Genomic DNA, 21799 nt, shown 5'->3' with positions numbered 1-21799 from the left:
TCATCTGTTAAATGATGGGATTGTACAATCAATGCTGATTTCTATGAATTTACTGTATCCTTTTATACCACATTTTGGCTTATTCTCCGCCCCCCTCCAAAAAAAAAAAAAATCCCATGAGATTCCTCCACTAAATCATACATTTTGACACAGAAAATCCCTTGTTTTTTGTTTGTTTTTTCTTTATTAAGGAGCCTTCTTCAATGAGTACTTCTACCAAAATGAATTTAAAAAAAAATTCTTCAGCACCTCCTAAACCTGGAGATATCTTTGAAGTTGAACTGTCTAAAAATGATAACAGCTTGGGAATAAGTGTCACGGTACTGTTTGAAAAGGTTTTCACATGTTTTCTTTTGTTTTCCATTTCTAGCAGTAGAGTAACTTACACATTTATTCTGACCCACTTATTGAGTCTTCCCAGTTCTATTAAACTGAGGCATACTCGAAATCCTGGGTGGGGCAGAAGGGAGAGAGCCTCTTACTATTTTCTGTGGTCTCATTTTTGTTCTCCACTACCCAAGAAAAAAAATTGGAAAAATATTCCTTTCCCCCCCAAGAGTTTTATGGGGATTTAAATTCAGATTTGCTTAATCAAATGATGCCCTCAAAATCACTAAATATAATAAGCCACTTCCTGGAGTTGGGCTGTTTCTTGCCAAAGCAAAATATTAGAGAAAACATTCTTTTCCTTATGCCACAAACCATTATTGACTGATTTCCACATATACTTGATCCTATGCATGCTCAGGATTTTATGAAGCAAACAAGACTATTTGTTTAATAAATGTTGTGTAGAAAAATGAACATATAAATGTGAGCTTACAACCTTAAAATGTAAAGGTTTCCTATAATAAATATTTATTTCTAACTAAAATAGTTTATAATTTTGTCTAAACTGTCTGATGCAATATTATTTTAAAATTCCATAAGAATGGTAAAAATAGATTTTAACATTTATAGATTAGATATTTAATATAGCTCCAACTATATCAAAATTAATTTTAAAACAATTTTTAAATATTGCATATAAATATTAAAATTTTTCATTAGAAGAAGAAACCCAATTTAATAGCATGTTTAATCATACTTAAACTTTACTCTGTCCTTTCCCTTTCGCCCTTCATTTACATTGAATTATCTGCCTGTGTTGCAGAAGCAAATAAAAGCCATATTTTATTATAGTAAAATGAACCAATTAAGTTAATTTCACATGCAATATTTGGAAACTTCTCAATCATAGCCATTCAAAATAGAAGAGTCAGTGTTTATTTTCTAGGATATTTGACCTGATTATAACAAAAATATTCAAAGCAATAATAGCATTTATAAGGTACTTTAAGATTTGCAAGATGCTTTCCAAAGATTATCTCATTGGAGTCTCACAGTAACTCTGGGTTGATTATTGTGGTTATTATTCCCATTTTACAGATGAGAAAACTGAAACAGGCAGAGTCTGTAAATTGTAGCAAGAGTTTAATTTCACTCAGAGGAGTTTCTTCATTGGAAGCTCCCTGTGCCAATGAAATCTTATATTCAGTCTAATCTTTTATGATGGAAAAAAGTCCATTGTTCTTGAGAATACTTTCAAATAGTCACAAGCAGAAACTAATCTTGCATGAATGTATTTCTGACTGCATTCCTCTGTAATCTCATTCTTAATGCATGATATAAACATCCAAAGAACCAATCTCCCTGCAGAAATAAACTCACTATGTGACAGGAAGCTTAGAGTATTCTGGTTTGAATAGAGAGTTTTACTTAACAGAAACTCCACATTATCAATATGCTAGAGGTTTGGGGCTTGTCATTTTCATTCTGGAAGTCACTGTATGTGCTGAATTTAAGACGCTTTCTTTGATTGAGATCATGTTTTTTGAATCTTATGAAGGTTTGAATGGGATTGTGGCATTTCTTATTTTTGTGCTTCTTTCCACTTAGGGAGGAGTAAATACCGGTGTCAGACATGGTGGAATTTATGTGAAGGCTGTGATTCCCAAAGGAGCAGCTGAGTCCGATGGTAGAATTCACAAAGGTAAGTTCTACTATTTTTTTCTCTATCTCATATATAAGAAAGGAAACAATAAAATTAATATACGCTGTTTAATTCACAATCTAGAAGGGAAAAAATGTACTAAAGCATAACAGTCAGGAACAATCTTGATGCTATTATGGAAATTTTCTTCATCCCAGCTTAAAGTCCTGATTTTAAGTTTTAAATTTGTCACACAGCGATTGCCCTGATTCACTTTCACAGAAAAAGACAAAGATTGTAACTTCTAACAATACTGGCCATGTTCAAATGTGTTTTCATCAGGAAACATTTTTCATCTCCTCTCCTAATATCTGTGTTTCAGTTGTATATGGTCTCTTCTCATGGTTTGGACCAACACTTCAGTGTGTTGTTGGGGCCGTATTTCCCACCAACCTAGTTATGCAAGATTTTTTTGTTTTTCAGTTGTGTCCATCTCTTTATGACCCCATTGGAGTTGTCTTGGTAAAGATCTCCAATTGGTTTGCCATTTCCTTACCCAACTTACTTTATAAATAAAGAAACTAAGGCAAACAGGGTTAAGTGACTTGCCCAGTGTCACACAGCTAGTGAGTCATGTCAAAATTGAATTCATGAAGATGAGTATTCCTAATTCCAAGCCCAAGCTATATCCACTGTACCAAGTATCTGTCCTAATTATAGAAAAAGTGGAGCTTAAACTTGTTTAAAAACATATTGGTGGCAATAAACTAGGTGATCTTGTAAAATTTCCATGCAGTATTTTTAAACAGTTACTATATGTAATGCACCCAATTAGCTGGGCTTTGAAGTCAAGAGGACCTGAGTTCAAATTCAACCTCAGACACTTAGTATTAGATATGTGACCATGGACAAATCATTTAATCCTGACTGCCTCAGTCCTCAGTCCCTATCCCCACCCTAAAAGGTTATCATGTAGAGTAAAAGATACCAAGTTTCTCAATTATTACCAAATTATTCTTCCTTTCTTATTTTAAGGTGACCGTGTTCTATCTGTTAATGGAGTTAGTTTGGAAGGAACTACACATAAACAGGCAGTGGAAGCATTAAGAAATACAGGGCAGGTAATGTATGCTTTTTCTATTTATTAAATTACCAGAGGAATACAATAAAGAAACATCAAACTCTGTGAATTTGTATAATTTGTCAGCAAATCTGGCAGACAATCATTTTCATATTTTCTCCACTTATTTCTTCTTCTAGCTTATGGTCAAACATGGTAAGTATGCATTTTGAATTGTGGAATAAGGTGCTACCTTTCTAATTTTTCACCTTAACCCAAAGCTAAGAGCTTCATGAAGAAATTTAAAATGCAAACATTTATCTCTCAGTTTTCAGTTATGTTAATTAGCATGACAGCAGTTTAGAGGTATTCTTTTTCAAAACAGCTGTTAGGAAGCTTGGGCTATTGTAACATTAAGTATTTTGATGCATTTTAGGTACTTATAGGATATCTGAGATTTTTACACATATATTTTGATGAAAAATATTAGAGAAATTGAATTGTTTGTTTGAGACTTCATAGCAAGTCATTATAAAGACCAGAATGAGATACCAATCTTTAAAATATCACTATAACCTCCTTTATTGTTCATTTTCTGCCTCCATCTTTCTGGTACTCGATTAAAATCCCTCATAATGAAAATAACCCTGGATTTTCCACTGTGGTGCCTATGACCTACAACCTATTCCAGGTCTTGCTAAGTTGGAAAGGATTTTAACATGGACCCTGTGACACTGCATGTCTGCTGTCTGAAGTCTGGTTTGGACAGACTTGTTACTAAATTGACTACAGAGTGATCAAATTTTTTACTACAGCATTTCAAAGAAACAATTTTCCAAGACATAGGAGAATTTCAGCCTAATCATTTAAGAGTGAATAGAATATACAGGTTATTTGATTCATGGATATAAAGGATACAGTAAAGTAAGTGAGTAATATCAAATTACTTTTAAACTGTCATTCCCAGAAAGCCATTGGGAAAAATGTATTCTTTTCTTTAATCTTAATTTACCAACGTACTGCATTTTTTTTCTAGGTAGTCCATCTCTTGTTAGAAAAAGGACAACCTCCAACAACCAAAGTACATGCACCAGTGACTCCCCAAGGAACTCTTCTAGAAGAGACTGCCCTAGAAAAATCCATGAAAAAACCTGCTAACACCAAAGACTATGATTTTGTTACTGAAGGTCAGTCCTAAAAGAAATTATTACCTCATTCTTTCTTTTCAATGGTTTTGGTTCATGTTATTTATGTAAAAACGGAAATATATACCAATATAGTCTTGTTCTATATGTTTATATATCTATTGTTATTTTCACTTCACCACACATTATTATAGTTTGAGAAAGGTATAGAGTGACTGGGGGACCCACCCCTGCCCCATACTAGCTATGAAAAAGGACAATTTCATAGTGAACCCAAGCAATTAACTCTCAGATAGTATAAATCTAAAATCCAGTCTCTGTTGGGAAAGACAGTTTACTCATGAAGCATTTTCTATATTAATAAAATCCAAAATTTAGTGAGGGGGGGAAACAACTGAGGAGCTTTTGTACAAATTAGAGTGGTTAACCCATTTCCTGATGATGCAATTATATGGAGTTATAAATTAAAGTTATATAGCTAATGTTTTCATAGCATTCCTTATATATTTGGGGATTTTCATTGAGATTTAGTGAAGAAAAAGTTATATGTGTAATCAGTTGTGGGCAGTAAAAATGGGTTCATAGTATCATATGTTTAGTAGCAGATCTTGGATTTAAATCTACAGCTTCTTAACTCTTAGCATAGTGATATTATTTTAGTACTTTTCGAGAACAAAGTATAACAACAACAATATTGCTTTCAATTCAGTACTCATCTATTTTCCTTCCACTTGTTTCTCTAACCTAGACATTTAGTTTTCTAGTTTTCTATTTACTTAAATTTCATGAAATCTAAACTAGAAGAAAGTAATAACTCTTTCTTATTACAGCAGATTATTGGTTAGGAATACATAACTTTGCCAGTTACTTCACAGCCTCATTCTTTTTTTCCAATGTTTTATTGATATTTTTTTACACCATTATTGTTTCTCAGTGAATCCCTCCCTCAGTGCCCCCAAATCTTCCTCATAACAACGACAGTAGTTCCATGAAACAAAAGATCACAAACTGCATGTGACAGCATATAAACTCATGCTGCACCATAGCTCATCACCTCTAAGTTGAGATCATAGACTTATAGGAAGTATTTATATTTTTTCAGTCAATTTTTTTCTAGTCTTTTGCTTCCACAAAAGTGTTTTCATGAAGAGTTAGCTCTCATTTTCCTGGTTGTTGTTTTTTTAATTGTTCTGTATTTTCATTAATTCTACCAGTCAAACATTAGTTACTTAATGTTTTCAGAATGCAACTTTAAAATATAAACTCAGTTTCTTGATTTTTATTCCATAAGTAGTTCATGTTGTTTTTCACCTTTCTCTGCCTTATTCTCTTTAATGGTTTTCCCTTCTCCTTTTTTTCCTTTCAAAACCTTTTTATTCAGAAGACTTAGCTCAGAGCCTGAAACGTAAGAGGCAGTGAAGACATGCTTTATTGACTTTGCATAAAATAAACTGTTTTGAAAAATGCTTCATTTTCTCTCTTTTTTTCAGAATTTTGCTTTTTAAATTATTTATTGGACCTCCATAGCCACTATATTTCCAAATGATCTTGGAATTATATAAATATTCACTTGTTTCTCTTAGCATAGAGATAGATTTAGGATCTGAGTGAGCACTGGCTTACCCTCAATAAAGAATGGGTGCTACCTCAGTAAAGGGGAGCTAGACTAGTAAAATAGCACTATACTTGAAGATTTTTGAATGTCTCAGATACATGAAAACTACCCTTTTTATTTTTTTCTTTTGCAGACAACACATTTGAAGTAAAATTACTGAAAAATAGCTCAGGTCTAGGTTTTAGTTTTTCCCGTGAAGACAATCTCATTCCAGAGCAAAGGAACACCAGCATTGTAAGGGTTAAAAAACTGTTTCCTGGACAGCCAGCAGCAGAAAGTGGAAAAATTGATGTTGGAGATGTCATCATGAAAGTGAATGGGGCTTCTCTGAAAGGACTCTCCCAGCATGTAAGTAGCAAACATGCAGCCCTTGCAACACCAGCATTTCAGAATGATAACACAATGTTTGTTGAACTGTATTTTAATTTTTCATCAATATTACCTTTAGGACGTCATCTCTGTTCTCAGGGGAACATCTCCAGAAGTCTCTTTACTTCTTTGCCGACCTCCACCTGGTACACTGCCAGAGATAGATGCATCTGTTTTGGTAAGCTCTGTGAGATGGAATTTTTCATTTTTAAGGAAATAAAAATGTAGCTATTATAGTTCAGTTGAATTGTTTTATCAGTGATCCATAATCCAGTCTGTAGCCTTGGATTTCTTCATCTTTAAAAAATTAAGGGTTCTACTAAGTGTGCTTTGAAGTCCCAGGAATATATAACATAGGCATGAAATTCCGTTATCAAAAACTTAAAGCTCTACTTCATCAATGCAATAGCCAAAGAAAAGGAAATTCTCTGGCTATTGCATTGATGAAGTAGAGCTTTAAGTTTTTAATTAGCCAAATTGTTTCTCACTCTTACTTATTACCAAAGATCATTTCTTTGGCTCTGTCCTATCAATAAGAATCTCAGAACTAGAAATGACTGACATCATCTCTTCCTATTTCTTCCTTCTAGACACTATACATGTTTATTGTTATTATATTTTTAAAGATCTCTGGAAAAAGAATCGTAAATTTGGTATTGATTGCTATTCATCCACGTAGCCATAAATGAGTTATCAGAAGCCTGACTTTGGCTCATTCCTTTAAACATGGATTTGATTTAGCTAACATTTAAGTGCCTACTTCATAAAAATAGAAAGATAGGACAATGAGTTTGAGGATGGCACAGAATACAATTTGGGATTTCAAGGAGAAATATCTAACAGCTTTACAGTGGTGGAATGGTTATTTAAGCAATAGGAAAGACTTCCTATAGAATCCTGCTCCTGCAATGAACTTAGAATGGAATTAGGGCTTCAAAGACAACCAGGAGGGGTAGAGGCAGTGTGCTGTAGGCATGCATAACAGCCTGGACAAAAGCAGAACCAACAACCGTGTCACATTTGGGGAACAACTGGTAAGCTAATTCATCTGGAAAATAGTGTATAAAGCAAAAAGATAGGAGATGACTTTAAAAAAGCGGGTGCGAGCCAGATTAAAAAGGCTTGAAATGCCCAGCTACATTCCAGCCAAAGTGGCTACCTAAGCAGAGACAAATCACCCAACTCCCTACAGTGAGTGACTTCTTCCACCCCAGAACGACAGATGAATTCAACTAATAGTATACTGACAATAGAATAATCAGTAGCATCTATTTAAAACCAGCAGTAAACATCATATGTAACGGGGACAAACTGCAACCATTCCCAATAAGATCAGGAGTGAAACAAGGTTGCCCACTATCACCGTTACTATTTAATATTGTATTAGAAGTGCTAGCTTTGGCAATAAGAGTTGAGAAAGAGATTAAAGGAATAAGAATAGGCAATGAGGAAACCAAATTATCACTCTTTGCTGATGATATGATGGTATACTTAGAGAACCCCAGAGACTCTACTAAAAAGTTATTAGACAATAGAAAGGAGGCCCAAAGCAAACAAGCTCATACCTTTAAAGTGCAAGAAGAAACAGATACTACCTAATTTTTATCTTGAAGCAACAAAAATGGAGGACTTCCCCAAGAAAGTTCCAAGGTGATTATAAACCCACAAAAATGTTGGAACTTTGGAAGCCCTAGAGAGCATTAGAGACCAATGTAAGCACAGCTTGAACTAGCATACTCAGCAATCTGAAGTCTCTAGCTTCTCATCTTGAGACACTATACCTTGAAATCCAGTGTTCTGAACCTCAAAAATCCAAGGGAAGCTGAAAAGTCTAAATGAGACCATGATCAGAAGAGCAGCAGCTGTCTCATTTACAATGACTAGAGCCAGAGAGATTGAATAAATCAGACACACCAACTAGTATTTTTAATAATAGCTTTTAATTTTCGAAATACATGAAAAGATAGTTTTCAGTATTCACCCTTGCAAAACCCTGATTTCCAAGTTTTTCTCCCTCTCTTGTCCTTATCTTTCCCCCCAGAGAGCAAGCAATCCAGCTAAACAAATGCAATTCTTCTATACATTCTTTATATACATATACATATATCTTCTATACATATATGTTTATCATGCTGCACAAAAAAACAATCAGATCAAAAAAGGAAAATGATGAGGAAAAAAAAAGTAAGAAAAGAACAAAAAATTGTGTATAATGTTCTCTTGGTTCTACTTAGTTCATTTAGCATCAGTTCATGTAAGTCTCTCCAAGCCTCTCTGAAATCATCCTGCTGATTGTTTCTTATAGAACAATTATATTTCATTACATTCATATACGATAACTTCTTCAGCCATTCCCCAACTGATGGGCATCTACTCAGTTTCCAGTTCCTTGCCATTACAAAAAAAGGGCTGCTACAAATATTTTTGCACATGTGGGTCCTTTTCCCTTTTTTATGATCTCTTTGGGATACAGACACAGTAATGGCACTGCTGGATAAAATGGTATGCAGTTTGATAGCCCTTTGGGCATAATTCCAAATTGCTTTTCAGTATGGTTAGATCAGTTCACAACTCTACTAATAATGTATTAGTGTCCCAGTTTTCCCATATCCCCTCCAGCATTTATTATGATCTTTTCCTGTCATCTTAGCCAATCTGAGATACCAACTAGTATTAACAACTGTAAGCAAAGACTCAAAAGAAAAGATGGATTCTTCAAAGTTAGAAGAAATGAGAAAATGAGAAAAAGATCTGGAGGAAAGAATTTTTGTGAGGTTCTCTTACAAAGAAAAATGATAAACTACACCCAAGTTTTTGGAATCCCTTAAAATTGGAAAAATCATAGATTCCATGAAATAGCAAAAGAAAAAAAATGGAACAAAACTAAAAGAAGTAATTAAATCATCTGATTTTTTTTAATGATCTAGAAAACATGTCACAGAGAAATAGTTTGAAAATTATTGGACTCTCTAAAAGTCATGATTTATACACACACACACACACACACACACACACACACACACACGAAAACTATAACATATACTATGTTGAGAAATTTCAAATGAAAACTTTAAAGATACCTGAGAACCACAGGGCAAAACAAAGTTACAAAAAATCTACCAATGACCTTTTTAAAGGAATCACTGAAAGGAAAAAAGTCCTAGGAACTTGTCACCAACATTTAAAGAAGAATTCTATTCGAATGAAGAAATATTACAAGAGCATCTAGAAAAAAACATTTCAAGGACCAAGGATAAGAATCCCACAAGACCTGACAGTTTTTATTTTTACTAAAATGAAAGAAGATCTTTAAATAAAAGTATTCTAATAGTATACTTATATACCCAGGAAGTGCCTTAGGTAGAGCTCTAGATAGGATGCTATGCTGGGAATCAGGAAGACTCTTCTTTCTGAGCTCCAATCTGTTCTCACACTTATTAGTTATATGACTGTGAGTAAGGCATTTAACCCGATTTGTCTCAGTTTCTTCATCCATAAAATAAGCTGGAGAAGGAAATGCCAAACCATTCCAGTATCTTTACTAGGAAAACCCCAAATGGGGCCATAATGAGTCAAACATGAATGAAAATGACTGAATAATAGTCTTACAATCAAAATTAATTTTCCCTATAAAGCTGAGTATTATTTTTCAGGTAGAAAATGGACATTTAATGGAAGAACAAACTTTATATTACTGCTCATGAAAAAGCCAGCCCTGCGTTAAGAACTTAGTACAGATAATGCAACACTAATGATCTATGGGGGGAGAGGGGAAGAGGAGGAGAAACAAAGATTCCTTCAAAACTATAATGTTTTTCAAAGGATTTTAAAGAAAAGAAAGGTGCTAATTTTGGAAAATAGGAATAAGGAGATGGAATTTCTATGTGAAAAAAGTATATGAACATGGAAGAAGTGACAAAGTGAGCAGGTATCAAATGAACCTCATTCTTATCTGAAACAGAAAAAGGAGGATTGAATTCACACACATAAACAAATACTGAATTTGCTGTTGAAATATATCAACTCAACAAAAAACAAGCAGTGACAAAGGATGTTTGTGGCAAGAGGAATATAAGGAAGGGAATATCACAAGCAAAACAAACTTCCAGACCCTGAAAGGCTGAAGAAATGGAATGGGAAATAATCTAAGGGAATACCTATCATTGGGCAATGGTTCAATGAACTGTGGTCTAACACTAATGGAATATTATTATATCATCAGAAATAGGGGAAAAGGCTATTAGGGAGGATCTTAGGTAGTGTGACCTGTTTAGAATAAAGTCAGAATAACTGGAGAACAATTAAAGCAACAACATTGTTTAAAAAAATAATAATAACTTTAAAAGTCTTAAGCACTTTGATGAATGTGATGACCAGTCATGTTCCCTTGTATACCTGTATTGTATTTATTCACCTCCAGAGAGAGAGTGGGGGATTCAACTGAAATTCTACATTTTTGGAGGTATGGCTACTTTGGAGATTCATTTTACTTGTTATAATTATTTTTCTTCCTCCTAGTTTTTGTTGTTATTTTTTTAAATTGGTAAGGTAATTGGGGTTACCCAATTGCTCAGGGAAATATGGCTACTAAGGATTAAATGTCTAAGGCCAAATTAGAACTCAGGTCTTCCTGTCTTCAGGGCCAGTGCTCTATTCATTGTGCCAACTAACTGCCCCTTTTCTCAGTTTTTAAAGAGCATCTAATAAGGAAGCCTAAAAATTACAGAAATACTCATACCAGAAAAAAAAAAGCTATTGAAACATTCTACTCATACACAGAAGAGAACAGAGAAAAACACAAGCAGGCAGTTTTAAAAATAATATATGGAATTGATCACATATTTGGGAAGGGGAGGAATAATAATGAAGTACATTTACAATTCCATGTACAATCTTGTTTTTTATGTTCTATTATTTTGTTGTTATTCAGTTGTTTCAGTCACGTCCCAATTCTTCATGATCCCATTTGGGATTTTCTTGATTTGCCATTTCTTTCTCCAGCTCCTTTTATAGATGAGAAACTGAGGCAAAGGTTTAAGTAACTTGTCTAAAATCATACAGATAGTTAATGTCTAAGGCTAGATTTGAGTTCAGAAAGACTCCCTAAGTGACACTCTATCCACTACTGCATATAGCTGTTCAGCTATGCTCCTTTTGTTGGTGTTATGAATAGAAAATAATTTTTGTTAAATTCCCAGCCCAGGAATTTGTATTTATCTAAAGATAATAGGAAGCTACTAAAGATTTTTGAATATGAGAATTCATTGTCAGATCTTAAAAATTATCGAAAATCATTAGAAAAAATTTTTCATATCTTTGAAATATTAACTGAGAGGAGGTACATAGTCAAGTATTATTGTCATACATTTTATATGTAAAAAACTAAGGCTCAAAGAGATTGTAACTATCTAGCACATAACCTGGCACTTGACCCTATTTTCAATTAAGCTCAATATTTTTCTATTGCATTGAAATAAAGCCATAGGAAGAAACAAGGATATCTAACTAAATATAATAGCTAAAACTTTAATTCTTAAATATACAAAATTATTAGTATGATAGGACAGTGTTTTGTTTATTCTAGGAATGCCATTTGGGATATGTCTATAAAAAATAATATCATAATTTGCATTTTAAGGGAATATGGTGACTTTGATAGTCAGTGCCATTGGGCAAAATGTTATATAAAGAACACAGTGATTTATCTAATAAATAAGTGTTCACTGTAATAGGTGACAGTCTTCTTTCTCTATTGCAGACTCCAATTCATTCTCCAATGCAGATATTTCCAGACAGCAAGAAAGAAGCCCATCAACCATCACATGGGGATCATGGCACCAGCTCAGATGAAAATGAAATGTCTGATAAAAGCAAAGAAACATTTCACTCCCTTTCTAGGAGGGATAGTTATGGTTACAGCAGTGGAAGTGGGGAAGAAGATTTAGCAATCACTCCCACCCAGATAACAAACACTAACTGGAACTCACCCTCTCATCAGACTCTGAGTAATGTGGTTTCAACTGTGAACAGTCGATATGAAACAAGTGGCCAGGAAGAAGTCGCCTCTACCATGTTTTATTACCCTCAGGAACCACCCACTAGGCCAAACTATGACAGGTATGATCGATATTTTTACAACATGATCAGAGCATTTTATTCTCGTTACGATTAACAACCAGAGAAATATTTCTTTCATGTTTCTAAGAACAAGATGTATCTATCTGTCTGGCTAGTTACCACCTGCCTTTCTGGACTGATTGAACAAAGCAATAATTTGTATAAATCTTTTTTATGTCCTATCCCCAACTTGGATGAATTTCCTGTTTAATATGTTCCTTCCAGCTGAACTCATAGAACCAGATTTTATTCATATAGGCATGAAATAACAAAACTTTAATTTTCCCAGCCCTATCACAAAACCACTACTGAAGAACTAAATCAATGATTCTCATTTTTCTCTTCCTTTTTGTCTTTTCTTCCTTTTCACATTTTAGTATGAACTGGACCTTTGACTTCTCAGGAATATCTACAATCTAATTATTATCACAAAGCAAAATTATATATCTTGAAATATATATACATATATGTGTGTATGTATATGACCAAAGTTAGTCTGACTTGAGAATTTGTATAAGATAGAATGTTTTTAAAATGTAAATAATCAATCAACAAGTATTTAAGTTATTATTATATATTAGACACTATTCTAAACACTGAAGTTATAAACCCTGTCCCAAAAAAATCTCAGTATACTCAGGAGACAACAAGTAAACAACTAGGTATAAACATAGGGAAGATCCTGAAGTCAATCTGCAACAGAAAGGAATAGGATACAAGGATATGTAAGAGGATCTCCTTTGGCAAGGAGAAAGATCTTATAGGTAAAAGAGCAGAGAATACTGGATTTAGAATAAGGAAGATCTGAGTTTAAATCTGATCTTAGCTCTATAACTCAAAGTGACACATTAAAACATTGTGCATCAGTTCTCATCTGTAAAATAAGGCTAATAATAAGATTTAGTGGGGCAACTGGATGTTGTGGTGGATTCAGGGGAACCTGAGTTCAAATCTAGTCTCAGATACTTGACACTGTGTAATCTATGGCAAATCCCTTAACCCCCATTGCTTTGCCAAAAAAAGAAAGAATAGTAGCTTCTTTTCAGAATTGTGAGAATTAAGAGAGATAATTTTTTAAAAAGTGTTCATGATTGTGATGTTATGGTGGTGTGGGACAAGAGAGGAGGAACTATTAAGAAAGCCATTTGAATAATAAAAAAGGAGAAGAAAGATGAGAGATCCCTCAGCAAATGATCTCAATTCTTTCAGTGAGAAGATTTCTCAACTGAGAAAGAGTGGTGGGGATGGGGAATAGTGGGAGGTTTGAAGAAAGATTAAAAAAAAAAAAGTTTGAAATGCCTTTGCTGAATGAGACAGGGAATCGGGGAGGTTTAAAGGGACTCCTGACAAAGTAGCCAGGTCTGGAGTCTAAAAGATTCCTCTTTGTGATTTTAGATCTGGCCTCCAGAACTTACTAGCTATGTGATCCTGGGCAAGTCATTTAACTCTGTTAGCCTCAGTTTCCTCATCTGTAAAATGAGCTGAAAAAGATATGGCAAACAACTCTTGTATCTTTGCCAAAAAAAACCCAAATGGGGTCATGGAGAGCTGGACATGACTGAACCAACAAAGGGACTATTTTGTCACAATGAGGGCCTGGTTGGAGTTATGTAACATAAATTTGTAGTGGACTCAGCACAATTTCGAGGTTTTCTCCAGCTTCCTTCAGAAATAGGAGTGAAGCCAGCAATTGATGGGAGTAATCCAAGGCTGAGGCTTAGCAGGGCAGGAACAAGGATAGGAAAAAAGAGCAAGAAACTTGAGAGAAGAGGACAATGTGGTTAACTCCTTCACTAAGGGGTCAGGATGGGGAAGGGAAGAGAGGGAAATCAGTGCAGGGTTAATGGACTGAAAAAGAACTTGGGGATGAGGGATGAGCAAGTAGAGAAATGGAATGACAACATCTTGTGAACAGATAAGGGAATTTCAGAATTTCATGAACATAAAAGTGTTGAACTTATATATGATGGCAAAATTAAGGTTTTGGCTATCTCTATATATATAGCTGAGGTGGGGTGAAGGATTTGTTCATGGGAAATGAGAAAATTGAGGTTAGGGTGTATGAAGAAGTATTAAAATAATATCAAAATAATATTTATAGTTAATTAGTGTTTTAAAAATTAATTTAAAATACTTTATAATTATATTATAAATACATTTTTTATTAATAACATAATAGTAATGCCTACTGTGTGCACCAGGTACAGTGCTAAGCATTTTACAAATAATATCTCATTTTATCCTTAAAACATCCCTGGAACATAGATGCTATTGTTATTCCCATTTTACAGTTGAAAAGACCAAGGCAAGCAGAAGTTCAGTGATTTAAGATCACAGTGTCTGACGTGAAATTCAAACTGAAATCTTCCCAACTCCAGGACCAGCTCTCTATCCACATTGCTACTTAGCGTCCTCAAATGTATGTTGAAATCCCCAAGTTAGGACAGGAATTAGGGAGGACAGACTGAGCGAAGTACAAAACTCCTTGAGAATAAAAGTGAATGTTGGTATTCACCAGCCACCAGACTCTTGATTGATAAATATGGATTGAGTGAACTTGCAAGAAGGAGAGCATCCTGCTGAGTGATGGTAATAGAGGCAAAAACCTGGAAATGGCAGTGGGGAACAAGAAGTATTCTTATTCTTAGATTAACATGGGAGTTAGGGTCTTGGAGGGAAAGTATAACAGTGCTGGACATGATGGCCAGGAAACAGAAGTAGAAAAGGGTTTAAGATGGAAGCAGGTTTGTTATTTATGGAGCAAGCATTCCTGTGATTATAGTGAACACGTGGCAGAGGAGATTTGGGAGGGGAGGCGGGGGGGAGAGTGGGAATAAGGATCAAAGGAACAAGCTGTGGAGTAGCAGAACATAGAATTTGGAAAAATAAGGAAGAGGTGTTTTAGGAGTACTGGGAATAGAAGGGCATGACTACACAAATAGCACCACTGTGATGGTGTTTTAACATGCAATTTTAAGTAGAAACAAAGGGGAAGCAAGTATCTTCTCCATCAAAAGCTAGTCCCATTATGTGATGATCAACTATGATGGACTTGGCTCTTTTCAACAATGACTTGTAATGGAAAGAGCCATCCACATCCAGAGAGAGAACTAATTGTGGAGACTGAATGTGGATCAAAGCTTAGTATTTTCACCGTTTTTGTCGTCTGTTTGCTTGATGTTTTTTTCCTTTCTCATTTTTTTCCCCTTTTGATCTGTTTTTTTTTTTTTTGTTCAGCATTATGAATATGGAAATTTGTTTAGGAAGAATTTCACGTTTTTTTTTTTAACCTGCCCCACCCATTGCCTTATTTTCTATTACTCGTTACCCCTTTCTCTTACCTTTTTTCTAGTGTTTCTGCCTTATCTGTCCTGCCTCTCCTTTTTCTTTCCTCTTTCTCCTCCTACTTCTTTATAGGATTAGATAAATTTCTATAGCCAGTTGAATAAATTATTCCTTCTCTGAGCCAAAACTGATGAGCTCAAGCTTCAGACAATGCTCATCTCCCTCCCATATTTCTCTGGTTTATAATAGGTTTTTTATACTTCTTTGTGTAATCAAATTTTCCCATTATACCTCCCCTTTCCTTTTTTTCCAATACAGACCTTTTTCCACCTCTTAATGTCTTTTTCTTTGAAGTCATCACATCAGAGCCCATTCATAACTACACCCTCAATCCATGTAATGCCTTCCTCTGTCTGCCCTGTGACAGATACATTTTCAAGAGTTACAGATAAAATTTTCCCATCTAAGGATGTAAACAGTTTAACCTTTAAATATTATATATATTTTCCCCCTATTTACCTTTCTATGCTTCTCTTGAGTCCTATGTTTATAGATTAAATTTTCTGTTTAGTTCTTGTTTTTTTCAGTAAAAATGATTGAAAGTCTCTCCATTGAAGCGCCATCACCTTCCCTGAAAGAGGATACTGGGTGGTTAATTCTCAGTTGTAACACCAGGTCCTTTGCCTTCTGGAATATAGTATTCTAGGCCTTCTGATCTTTTATTATAGAAGCTGCCAGATCCTGGGTAATTGTTGTTCCTTGATATTTGAATTGTATTTGTCTAGCAGCTTGCAGTATTTTTCCCTTGAGATTGTAGTTCTAGAGTTTCACAACAATCCTTGGGATTTTCCTTGTGAGATCTCTTTCTGAAGGTGATTGATGGATTCTTTCTTTTTTTTTTATTTTTTTTTAATAGCTTTTTATTTACAGGTTATATGTATGGGTAATTTTACAGCATTGACAATTGCCGAACCTTTTGTTCCAATTTTTCTCCTCCTTCCCCCCACCCCCTCCCCTAGATGTCAGGATGACCAGTAGATGTTAAATATATTAAAGTATAAATTAGATACACAATCAGTATACATGACCAAACCGTTATTTTGCTGTAAAAAAAGAATCGGACTCTGAAATATTGTACAATTAGCCTGTGAAGGAAATCCAAAATGCAGGCAGGCAAAAATATAGGGATTGGGAATTCAATGTAATGGTTCTTAGTCATCTCCCAGAATTCTTTCACTGGTGTAGCTGGTTCAGTTCATTACTGCTCCATTGGAACTGATTTGGTTCATCTCATTGCTGAGGATGGCCAGGTCCATCAGAATTGATCATCATATAGTATTGTTGTTGAAGTATATAATGATCTCTTGGTCCTGCTCATTTCACTCAGCATCAGTTCATGTAAGTCTCTCCAGGCCTTTCTGAAATCATCCTGCTGGTCATTTCTTACCGAACAATAATATTCCATAATATTCATATGCCACAATTTATTCAGCCATTCTCCAATTGATGAGCGAGCATCTACTCAGTTTCCAGTTTCTGGCCACTACAAAGAGGGCTGCCACAAACATTTTTGCACATACAGGTCTCTTTTCCTTCTTTAGTATCTCTTTGGGATATAAGCCCAGTATAAACACTGCTGGATCAAAGGGTATGCACAGTTTGATAACTTATTCAGCATAGTTCCAAATTGCTCTCCAGAATGGCTGGATGTATTCAAAATTGATGGATTCTTTCAATGAATATTTCCCCCTCTGTTTCTAGAATATTGGGGCAGTTTTTCTTAATGATCTCCTGAAGAATGCTATCCAGGCCCTTTTTTTGGTCATGGCTTTCAGATAGGTTAATAATTTTTTGATTGTCTCTTCTGGATCTATTTTCCAGGGTGGCTATTTTTTCCAATGAGGTATTTCACATTTTCTTCCATTTTTTTCATTTTTTTTAGTTTGATTCTTGCTTTTTTGTTTGCTTTTTCTTTTTCATAGCTTTTCCCTTTTGTTCTGATTTTTCTTTTACAACATAACTCAAAAAGCCATTAGCCTCCATTTGCCCCATTCTAGTTTTTAATGTGTGCTTTTTTCTGTTAGCTTTTGTATTTCTTTTTCCATTTGATCAATTCTATTTTTGAAGGTGTTATTTTCTTCAGTGAATTTTTTTTTTTTTTTGCATTTGGCCAATTATATTTTTTAAGTTTTCTTCAGTCAATTTTTTTCTTCCTTTTCAAAACTGTTCACTCTCTCATGCATATCACTCATTTCCTTTCTTATTTTTTTCTTCTATCTCTCTTATTTGCCTTTTAAAATCTTTTATGAGCTCTTCCAAGAAGCTTCTTTGGGCTTGAGAGTAATTTGTATCACTCTTTTGAGATTTCCTCTGCGGACATTTTTTCCTCATCAGAGTTGATCTTCCCTGTCTCCATAGTAGCTTTCTATGGTCAAGGTTCTTTTCTGTTTCTTGCTGTTTTCTTTCCTTTTCTTTTGGTATATCCTCTTTTTTTTTTTAATTTTCTTTATGGTTGAGCTCTGCTCCTGAGGTAAAGGGGGTGCTATCCCAATCTTCCTGTGCAGCTCTGTGTCTTGCCATTGAGCACAGAAAGGTCCCTTATGTTTGTAGGAGGTAGCTTTGTCTGATTTTTTTTTTTTCAGGAAACAGCCTGGTTCCCCAGAGTTTGCCTTCTGAACTGGGACTAGAAGCTGCCCCACTGTTCTGTTCCTCTACTGAGCCAGGCCTGAGGGTCTTAATTGCTGATTTGCTATAATTAAGACCCTCTCACCGGCTTTCCCAGAATCAGTCTGAACTGAGCTGAACACCCTTTCCATCCCAATGAGACTGACCTTTCTTGAAATTTTTCCAGTTTGTATTAAACTGGAGAGTAGTTTCATTCCATCAAGACACTGTTCAGAGACTTGGTTTCATGAGTTTTTTGAGCGAATTTCACATGTTTAACATATTGGATTGCTTGCTGTCTAAGGAAGGGAGAAAGAGGGAGAAAAATCAAACAGGGTTTTACAAAGATGAATATTGAAAACTTAGTATTTGGAAAAAATACTATTAAAATAATTAAGCTTAAATGTTTCATAGAATTTCAGAGTTGGATGATACTTCAGAGCTTATTTCATACAACTGGTATAGGACTTCAGTACTTCAGTATTTCATATTCATCATGCTACACATCAAGTACTTGAATTTATTTAAAATTTTTTTACTCATGGGTTCTCAGGCATGCTCTCTTAATTCGTTGGATTCACATCTTGAGTTAAGAGTTAAGGTGTTAATTATGATAGACTTAGCTCTTCTCAGCAGTACAATGATCCAAGACAATTCCAATAAGACTTGGGATGAAAAATGCCATCTACAACCAGAGAGAGAACTATGGAGACTAAATGCAAATTGAAACATGCTATTTTTACTTTTTGTTTGTTTGCTTGCTTTTTCTTTCTCATGGTTTTTCCCCTTTCATTCTGATTTTTCTTTTACACATAAGTAATGTGGAAATATGTTTAAAATGATTGTACAAGTATAACCTATATTAAATTGCTTGTTGTCTTGAGGAGGAGCGTGGTAAAGGGGGGGGGGGAATTGGAACTCAAAATCTTAGAAAAACAAATGTTGAAAACTATCTTTACATGTAATTATAAAATAAGATACCACTGAGAAAGGAAAAAAAAAAAGGTAAGATGATACTTCCTAGCTGTGTGACCCTGGGCAAGTCACTTAACCCCAATTGCCTCAGTTAAAAAATAAAAAGGTAAAATGTTAGAAAATATTTGTTTGTGTTTTCTCCCTATAGCAATCCTCCTTCTCCTTTGCCATTGGAGATAGCACCTCTTCAGGGTGGCAGAATACAGTTGGATGTCTCCTCCAATTCAGTCGATAACAATTGTGTACATCATACTTCAGAACTCCCTTCTCAAGAAGACATGGCATGTCTGGAGAACAGCCTAGAAAAACAACTTGAAGATTTTGAGCCGGTGAATTCTCTATCTTCTAAATTAAAATTTTCTTTCTTCTCAAGTCTGTTAAAGAGAATATATTTTTCACAGGAACAGACTATGGTTTGTTTTTTGAATAGGTTAAGAATAATAACACCAGTATAGAATGTCTCTGACTAACACACTGAACTTCTAAATTTAATATTTTTTTGCAGACTTTTGAAGTGAACTAATGTATTGTTTCCCTCACCCTGTGATGCCATTTTTCATATATAAAGGATACTCTTTATATTGTCATTTGCTTAACTTTATAAGCAGCTTTTCAAATTTATAATAATGCTTACTTGGTCTCAAAATGCTGGCATGCCCCCCTTTCTGGATTTGATTTTGAGCAGTATGATGATGAGCAGGATTTGATATTAATATTATCATTTTTTGCCCTTCTCTCCAAAGCTGTTCCTATAGCTTCCTTAAACTCATATAAATTTCTGTGGAACCATCATACAGATTCTAGAGAAAAGTTTTCTCTGGAGACCTACTTTTTTGGCTATTATATTTTATCTTAGAAATGTCTTTGTTAAGCATTGCTAAGTTATAAAGTTCTATCTACCAATTATATCTTTATATATGTTGAAATTAGAATGTCCTTAGGAAATGCTTTTTTGGCTATTGCTAGGCAAAAAGAAAAGGTTGTGTTTTAAACTGTCCCTTTTTTCTTTCTCTGACTATGTGGTACAACATGGCCCCCTGAATCACCATTTTCTTCCATTAGGAAGTGGAACTCCATATTATTCTGACAAAATCGGATAAAGGTAGCCTAGGATTTACAGTTACCAAAGGTGCTGAGAGCGTTGGCTGTTATGTTCATGATGTCATTCAAGATCCAGCTAAAAGTGATGGGAGGCTCAGACCTGGGGACCGACTCATAAAGGTAAGACAAATAAGAGATAGAGGGGAAAGTCATAACATTAGTAAAAGAAGACTAGAACAGAGCCACTACAAGCAGAGTAGTGTCTCTTCTGACAAAAAAAGCCATTTTTAAAGCTACTACCAGCTTTTTGAAGCATTTTAGAAATAAGCAGGTTAAGTTCCAATTGTTCAGTGATGAAGAAAACCATTTACACCCAGAGAGAGAGGCCTATGGCAACTGACTGTGGACCACAACATAGGATTTTCACACTTTCTGTTAATATTTACTTGCATTTTGTTTTCCTTCTCAGGCTTTTTTTTTCTTTCTAGATACTATTTTTCTTGTGCAGCAAGATAACTGTATAAATATGTACATATATATTGGATTTAACATATATTTTAACATATTTAACATGTATTGGACTGTCATCTGGGGGGGGAGAGGAGGGAAAAATTTGGAACAGAAAGTTTTGCAAGGGTCAGTGTTGAAAAATTACCTATGAATATGTTTTGTAAATAAAAAGCTTTAATTTTTTTTTTTAAATGAGCAGGTTAACTTACTCTTTTCAGTAAACTGTACAATTTGAGAGTAGATTTTTAGTCTTGAATTTAGTGAGATATCTTGTGTAATGGGCTGAGGCTTGAGTTGATGCACTGAGGTCCCAAGCACATGAGGCTAAATAGTAATTGGACCATACTCTATTAATAGATAAGCTTGGAGAGAGAATGGCCCCCACCCACTCTTTGTGCAAGTCCTGATGTGTTGTATAGGAAATGACGATTTTGGTGGGTGGAGGCAGGGGAGTGGAAAAGGAATATGCGAGCTGAGCCAACCGTGGCAATGGCAATCCCAAAAAGCCTCTCCTCCCCTTCCTTTTCCACTCCCCTGCCTCCACCCACCAAAATCGTCATTTCCTATACAACACATCAGGACTTGCACAAAGAGTGGGTGGGGGCCATTCTCTCTCCAAGCTTATCTATTAATAGAGTATGGTCCAATTACTATTTAGCCTCATGTGCTTGGGACCTCAGTGCATCAACTCAAGCCTCAGCCCATTACAATCTTGTATTAGATTTATGTTATCTATATATTTTCCATCTTCATTTTATTTACAAGTTAATGGAAATAAAATATTCAGTTAATCAGAGAGGCCACTGTTCATCCATGCATCTGTTGTTGACCAAGATGTTTTAAACAGGTTAAATGTATTAATATGACTTCCTTGGCAACCTTGACTCATATCCCATAAATATTAAGTGCCATACAAGTAGTCCACAGGCCACATTTATGGTTAGCAATACTCCCAGGTATGGCCTAAACCACATGAAAATGCAATTGAGAAATATTTAACAAATTAAATAAAAATACAATAAAACATCAATAATTACATTTTTAAA

General features: G+C 34.8%; 1 protein-coding gene across 1 annotated transcript in view; it reads left to right on the top strand.

Annotated features, from left to right (window-relative positions):
• PTPN13 (protein tyrosine phosphatase non-receptor type 13) overlaps positions 1–21799 on the top strand; it is a 213733-nt gene that overhangs the window by 155785 nt on the left and 36149 nt on the right. The window contains 9 exon segments of the mRNA XM_051966187.1: positions 192–320; positions 1939–2032; positions 3008–3093; positions 4069–4219; positions 5926–6140; positions 6241–6339; positions 11920–12278; positions 19351–19531; positions 20265–20423. Of these exon segments, the coding sequence (XP_051822147.1) occupies positions 192–320; positions 1939–2032; positions 3008–3093; positions 4069–4219; positions 5926–6140; positions 6241–6339; positions 11920–12278; positions 19351–19531; positions 20265–20423 (1473 nt within the window).

The sequence above is a fragment of the Antechinus flavipes genome, chromosome 6, assembly GCF_016432865.1.
Source record: "Antechinus flavipes isolate AdamAnt ecotype Samford, QLD, Australia chromosome 6, AdamAnt_v2, whole genome shotgun sequence".
Taxonomy (NCBI): Eukaryota; Metazoa; Chordata; class Mammalia; order Dasyuromorphia; family Dasyuridae; genus Antechinus; species Antechinus flavipes.
This window is presented reverse-complemented; position numbering and strand designations above follow the sequence as displayed.